We start from the raw sequence: 7,873 nt of genomic DNA on the forward strand, positions 1-7,873 counted from the left end.
CAAATGTGACCACCGGCTCTTTGCAGCCTGGCAGGAATTTTGAGGGGGGAAAGTGTGCGCACGGGGGAGGGGGGGGGGGGCTTTCCCAGTTTCCTGCATTTCGTTATCAAAGTAGGCTACAGTTGAATGGCAAGTGGTTAAACTTCTAGTAAATACTTTCCTTTGGCAAGATCCCACAGAATATAAAAAGGTCTATCTGAAATATTATTTGCCGTTTGACAGAGGTTTCAAAGTTTGCATAATGTACGTACACGGATGAGAGAAGTGTTGCATCTTCTATCTCACTCTTTGTCAGCTTTGCCTCTCTTCTTCATTAAAAAAACAGCTTTACTATTCTGTGTATAGTTAAGGATTTAAAAAATAAGAAAGGGGATGGAGCGACTGGTGGGGAGGTGGCGACGGGTTGAGGTGAGAGGTGGGGTTCAGGTAATGGCGATCTTAGTGGGAGCTGCAAATGCTTATTGCCTTAAAAGTTGCATATTTTCTAAACGCAGATTTACCACAGGCTTTTACTAGAGAGAGGGGCATCCTACCCACGTACTGGGTTGCTGAAAGGTTGAACAAAACAATATTTTCTCAGAATGTAATGACTTTAATATCCACGTGAATATAACAATATTGAAAAACATGTACCTGTCCGCATCATTCCTCTGTAACCTCGATCGGGTCTTCGACAACCCTGCGGCACAAGAAAACAACCAGAACTTTGGATTAAATAAGGAATTAGGAATCATCTTTTAATAATATATGCATGCAATGACATGTCTTTAAAATATGTATTGGTATGCGAAATGACATATTTTTATGTGATGTTGGTGTAGCTCTGAAGAATTGTATGAATTGAGTTTGCCAGTGCAACCAAATTTTCTCCGAAAGAGAGCTAATAACTTTGATAAGAGGTATTCTATTATTCAACTGTTCTCTTTATTCTAAAAGCATGTTGGGTTTTTTTCAACTTAGGCCTACTGTTGTGACGTTTTGCATTTACACATGCTAGGGAAAAAACCCAATGTCCCGTTATGGGCAGCCAGATCAGAATGTTTGTGCATCGTTTTAAGTTTCTTCATAAAGCATTTACCTTATTTGGATGCGGATGTTGTGTTTATCTCTACCTGTATATTATTGTGAAGCCACCATGATAACACGGATATCTTCATTTTAACTTTACCCCGATTTCAAAAGTTTAAATACTTTGAAATAAAATTTGAGATGATTTGTTGATAAAATGTTTGTAAGCACGTTTGCACAAGATTGCCAAGTTAAACCATTTAAAATCTTTGAAAATCAAGCACTGTTTTCAGTGTATTCATGTGAATTATATTAACAACAACAACAACAAATTGTTTTCCAATGAATTTTTTTTCAAAAATTTTAATCTGTGTGCAGTGTTATAGCATTATTTTAACAGAAACGGTCGAACGATCCCTCAACGAAGTAAAATACAAACCTAACAACACTTATTCCAACATGTTGTCGTTTGAACACAGCCGATGCATCTGAGGCTGATTTTGCTGTTGCATTTACTTTGGTTCATATTTTACAAACAATATTAATTTTGACGTCTGCTACATTATTTCATCATAAAAAGTATTTTATTATGTGATGATTTCTTACGTGATTTCTACTTCTTCCTCACAAAATACGCGGAACAGAAACTCTGCCTGTGTGTCTGGCCGTATAAAACAGGGGACTATCACTCTGTCGTTGGGACCCATGAGAAAATGGGCAGTCCTCGACCTGTGGATAAACAAACAAAAGAAAAAAAAGTAAGCCCCACTTTAGTCGGCAAGTCGGCTTGCTGATGGCCATGTTTCGCCAAGAACCTGATTAAGATTGAATTTTGCTTATGTTAAGACCCAAAGGATCAGAACATGTCAAAGGATGATTACTCTGACAAATGCCTGTAGAAGGCACAATGTGTGCACCGACATGTACATGATTTGACTTTTATATCAGTTCAGATAACGTCCCCTCTCTGTTTTGAAGAAATAACGGTACCAAAGCTACAACTGTACACGTTGGTTATAAAAATTGCACACACAAGTAGAGGTGTATTGTGTCGGAACCATCGAAGTAGCACTTAAAAGAAAACGGAAGCAGACCTAGTACATCACACTAGCTCAGCCTTCGATAGCTCAGTTGATATCATGTTGGACTATGGAGTGGATGGCCCTGGTTCAAATGCCAGACTGGACGTGCTTGAAGTCGAATAGTTTTGTGGAGTTTTCAAGTCTGTCAACTCATTTTACTCGGTCCTATCTGAGATGGACGTTAAATTCGGAGGTCCCGCCTCTTAAATAAGATAATAGTGTTGATATGCTCACCCAATAATGTTGCTGTAATAATTACAGTTTCTACAAGTCATGGATATCTTGCAGTTTGGGAATATACTCACACGAAGGGCTTGGCGCGCCCAGAACTCTCGTCACAACAAGGATGAATCTCACAGGAGTGCTCTGGCTTGATGCGATGGACTTGTTTTCCTTTTTCACGCTGCGGAAACACAACATATCAGTTGCTCCTTTTATTTATTGTTCATTGAAATGAATAGTTCTTCAAGGATGGACTGGGAGATTAATCTCCCTTACAGAAGTTTGGGGTTCAAATCTGAGAGGAGTCGGAGTTAACCTCGATTTTTTTGCTCTGAAGATTTCCCCAGAGCCGTGTGGTTTCTAAATGCAAGAATGAGTTCTTCGCCCTAATAAAACCCTAAGTTGTGTATAGGACGCCGTCTTAAACAGTTAGCACATTCCCAAACACACGGCTTAAGTTCTATTCCCATAGTGGATTCATGACCCAGAGATGTCAATATTTAGAAAGCAAAAGGAAGGGAAGAAGAAACAAAATGTGAACTTAATGTAAACTTCACATATTTTGAGCTTCACCTTGCATTAGTATTATAGTGAGATCATTTGCAGGGTATCTCCCACTTCATATAACAAGACGGTGGCAGAAGCAGTTAAGACCGCATTAATTTGGTTAATTTGAGAAAAGATCAGGCAGCACATCGACATGGGAAAACAGACTGAAACCTCAAAAAAAAAAAAGCAAAACCTTCCATAAGAATCCCCAAGCCACCCACATGTACATCTATAGACTAGTCAATTTTGAACAACCTGCTAGACCGTAATGAGGTTGGTCCCAATGACAGAGCACTTTGTCCTGTTCCAGGAGACTAGGGTAAGAGGTATAAAACATTTAACGAAGAACGAGAATTTGTCGGACTGTTCTCGGCACCTAAGCATACATTTTAAAGTATTTATCAAGTTTTTCAAATATCTTATGCTATCTTGTACAACGAGACGAACAATGTTAGCTTGCTAAAAAATCAGCTCAGCTCTAATTTGTGGACGAAGAGTATAGTAATTTTTTTTTTCAAAATTTGTGTCCGATCCTTTTTAGAATGTACTAATAGTATTATAGTTATAGCTTTAACTTTTCCCTCTTCCATTGACTCTCTCACCGTCTGTCAGCAAGCCTGTCTTCTTCCTTTTCCTCACCTTTAGAAATATTGGGTCTGGTGCGTGCTCTTCGCAAACGGCCCTGGAATTACTCTCCACCAGTGACACCACCACATACGTCGGCGTCTTGGCTTCCGGTAACCTCAGTTCCAACTGAGGGTTGGACCACTTTCTCTTGCCTTTCGCCTTTGACCTCTTGGGAGGTGGCTTACCCGGACTCCCCCCGTGTTTGTGCCCGCCTTTAGAGGAGCCTTTGTAATTGCGAGTCCCTTCAAGTTCTTTCATGCGCCATGGAGTTCGGTGCTGAATAGAAAAATATTTGCATTACATCTTTGTATTTAAACATACCATTATATGCCAAGAGCACATTCAAAGCAATGTGTTCTATTAAGTATGCTTCGGTTTCTGTTAGAATGGTGTCAAGTGGTTTGAGATGATCTTCTCAAAAGTACTAGTTAAAGAATATATTTTGAGGATTTAAGCACGACTTGTTTTGCTCTGAATGCTAAATTTATTTATTTATTTATTTACTGCAAAGGGGCTGTTATGGAACAGGAAGTTTAAGCATATTTGCTCAAAATTTTCGTTAATCAGATATAGAAATGGCATTCGACTTTCTTTTAAAAAATATTTTTAAGATGTCTAAAAAAAAACCCGGCTACAAAACCTAAATATAGTGCACAATAGAAAGAGCAAAACATTATAATATTGTCGCTCACCAAGTTCGCAGCCAAAGCTGTAGTGATCTCATCAGAGTTCAGATGGGCAATTGCCACTCCTGTAAAGTTTCCCATAAAATCTTCAAGGCTCATCCTAAAGGAAAGAAATGTTGACTTTGATTTTTAAAAATGGAGTAGTCACCGACGTCTAAAGAATCTAAAAGTCATTTCATCGTGTATTTCTGTCTGTGTGTAGGAATATTTTATCCCATTTAGTCTTGGTCAGTCCTCAAAGGTAGGATAAAAGCTGCCCGCCCCCAACATTTTTCACTTTGTTTCAGTAGAACCGCAAAACATCTACAATTATTTAAACAATCATGTTATTATGAAGCAGTTCTAATTGTCCTTGTCTTGAAAACATACAATACAGTCCCTCATTCTCCCAGATAAGATATCCCTCTCACAAAATTATAATATGCCTGAACATTTTTCATAAAGAAATTTTAAAGCATTGAAGTATTACGAATTGTGTATCCTTCCATCTACAAAATTTGCATCACCAAAGAAGAAGATGCTTCGATTCTCCTTGTCAGAACCAACCGGGATTGAGTTGTACCCAGCACCCTCTCCCCTCCCCCCACTCCCACCCCCTCCCCAACCAGACTTAGGAGATACTCAACATTCAACTTCCACTCGTGGGAATCGAAAACATATCTTCTATGTGAAACAACGAAGGATTAACAGGTACACTACACACGACAGTAGATTATACACGAATACAGTGTTATGTTCACGAACATGCACTTACTTATCACGTTACCGTCACACACTATACAGTATTTTTTTTTTTTTGGAATGCTTTTACTCGTCATTCTAAGACAGCACCCTACTGGCTGTAAGAGGCAAGTAACATCCCAAGAGCATCACGACAACCGCATTAGTTATCAGCATTGATGAACCTTGACTTTCTCAGTTCGCCGAATTCGCTAACGTTATTGAAGACTGTACACTAAACAACAAAGTGGGTCAGGGTATACTGTGGTCACTAAATTGCGATGCGGTATTCTCTTAGAGATTTTTTAAAGTCTATGGGCTTATTTGGTTTACCTACCCATTGAGTATTACAAAAGAAAGAAAACGAAATATAGGCATGGATTAAAGTTATAACATTTGTCCTTTCGATAATTTCTCAGTGTTAAAGTGTGGAAAGGAAAAGTCGAAGGCTCATCAGGCTAGACCACATCGTAATATTTCAAAAGCTATCTTCATAGTAGAAACGAAGATGAACTTAATCAAGGAGGCGAAACGAGGCAAGCAATGTTGACATTGCGGTACGAAGGCATAGAATATTACAACAGACGAACTTGAAAGTGAAGATGACCGATATGAATGGACGAGGCAGAAGAAGTAATGTTGCGTGGGAGGATAAAGATAGCATTTCCTTTTTTTCTATAAAAAAAGAAGAAAATCAGGGCAAAGCATAATTATGTTATATCACCGTTATTCAAGATTCTCTTATATTTTAATTCCAAGTCAGCAACAATGATGATGACGATGAAGATGATGATGATGATGATGATGATGATGATGATGATGATGATGATGATGATGATGATGATGATGATGATGATGATGATGATGGAGATGTTGCCTATATGATAACGTACCAGAATTCTCCGTCATCCCGAACACGGAAGTTGCGGTTCCTGTCAGGGCCAATAATAGTGTGCCACTCTGGGGAACTGCAGGAGAAATCATGATAGACCGTTCGGTTAATCGTGGTCTCTTTGTAGAAATATTTCCTAGCAACCACCTGTTTGAATTTAACCAGATTTCGACTGATGTTTTTGTGCACACAAGAAATTATAAAGTGCTTTATGGTTAATTAACGAGCAGCTAATTAATATCACTTTCCTATTAATACACCTTAATATTTAAGGTGGGTCTGTTCATTTCTCAAACATGAACATAATATAAGTGCATTCAGAGGAGTATTTAATTAATCAAGTATTATTGTATTTGAGTGAACAATCTTGTTTGAAACCGTAAATAGCTGTGTTCTAGGGTGAATTTTATTCCATGCTCGCGAGTTGAGCAGTACAGTGGGGGGTGGGGGAGGGAGCACTGAAGACACTACGGCTGTTTTAAAGTGCAAGAAGTTTAAGGCCGCGTGTCGATCAGAACGGAAATGACACGATTTTTTTGTCGTGAGGATGCAATTTTGTTTTGTACGTCACCGGCGTGCATGTCCACCAACGTGTGAGAAGCTCTGAGGACAATGTGTTATTTCTCAGTATTGGGCTATGGTTAAGAAGTCAACGAATACAGAAATAAGAAATGAATACTGCCCTCTGTGATTGCTGTTCTCCAACTTGATGTGTCAGAAGCTAGGCTCTCGCATGTCAAGGGATTAATAATGGAGACATTTTCATGGTGTTTACAGAACGCTTTTTGGGTGCGGTAACTTAACACAATTACATTGTAACATTAAATAATTACAGGTGATGAGGAAAGTAAGAGAATACAGTCATGCCTACCCATCACTCCAAGGACCGTTCCACTCTCCAAAGCCCCAAGGATTTCGTACATGAAGCAGAGTCCTTAGACCATTTGTAGTATCCACCTGCAAAAGTCAGAAGCACAACTGGTTTCAGTTTTGAGAATGTGTATCGGTCCAATGTCACCTAGACACACATTTATATTATTATGTAAGTATATAGTATAGTGTGTGTATGTATATCGTTCAGAAAAGAGCGAGATACTGGATAATCACCCCACATGGGAATCTAACTCAGGTCTTCTGTGTGTGACGGTGAAGCCCCCTGACTACTACACCAAAATCGCATAATATAATGTCATAGTATTCAAAAGGAAACCAGCAGCAACAGGTCCTGCGGCCAGGGAAAAACCTACGTACAGAACACTGTCTGATTTATAGTCATCTACCTCTTGCTTCAACTTGCCTCATTCATTTTAAAAGACACACGGAAATTTGAAGTTGTGACGGCACTTTCCTAATTCCTGTTTCTTCAAGGTCACATAAAAGTAACTACGAGGGGGGAGGGGGGGTCAAAAAGTAATGCCAGTTGTAATGCTCACAAGTATTTGGTGATGTACTTTTGAACTCAAAGTGTTAAAATGTATCGAATGACGTCACATCAAAATGGCCAGCCTCTTGGAGGTCTGTCAGAGGTTAAAGAGCAGTGATTGAATTTCTTGTTTTAGAAGAAGAATCCACCGGTAACATCCAAAAGAGACTTCAAAATGTTTTAGGACCAAGCTCTTGATTTTGGCACTGTATATAGGTGGGTCAGACGTTTGAGCAATGAATTGGAAGAAGAGGAAGAAATGTCCATAAATAATATTATGCTTGTCTGACAAGCTTAAGTTCTAATTCGCCAAGGGCTTACCTGAATAACATCTATGATACTGTAGGCGTGACCAGCATAAAGACCAGTGGGGAGTTCAATTTCTTGAGGTGACATGTTCTTCTCTTTCTGTAGGCGCATAAAGAACACCATAAACACACAGATAAAATGTTTTAAGGGAGAGCTTGAACAGATTGGGAGGAGGGGGGTGGGGGGAGCGGGAAAAGACCAGGATGGCTAAAGAAATACGTTTTTTGAGAGCATCTGAGCAGCGGAGTAAGTCGCGAACTATGATGAGCGCCGATGTGCGTTTTAGAATCGGCACTAGCGAAAGAAGAAGAAGAAGAAGAAGAAGAAGAAGAAGAAGAAGAAGAAGAAGAAGAGG

General features: G+C 39.2%; 1 protein-coding gene across 1 annotated transcript in view; it reads right to left on the reverse strand.

Annotated features, from left to right (window-relative positions):
• Positions 1-633: 633 nt before the first annotated feature.
• LOC101860153 (calpain clp-1) overlaps positions 634-7,873 on the reverse strand; it is a gene marked incomplete at its 3' end in the record, with an annotated part of 25,732 nt that continues 18,492 nt past the window's right edge. Inside the window, 8 exon segments of the mRNA XM_013079957.2 lie at positions 634-679; positions 1,615-1,737; positions 2,396-2,493; positions 3,501-3,764; positions 4,181-4,274; positions 5,788-5,862; positions 6,658-6,743; positions 7,531-7,617. Coding sequence (XP_012935411.1) covers positions 643-679; positions 1,615-1,737; positions 2,396-2,493; positions 3,501-3,764; positions 4,181-4,274; positions 5,788-5,862; positions 6,658-6,743; positions 7,531-7,617 — 864 coding nt within the window.

This window comes from Aplysia californica, unplaced genomic scaffold (assembly GCF_000002075.1).
Source record: "Aplysia californica isolate F4 #8 unplaced genomic scaffold, AplCal3.0 scaffold00069, whole genome shotgun sequence".
In the NCBI taxonomy this organism is placed as follows: domain Eukaryota; kingdom Metazoa; phylum Mollusca; class Gastropoda; order Aplysiida; family Aplysiidae; genus Aplysia; species Aplysia californica.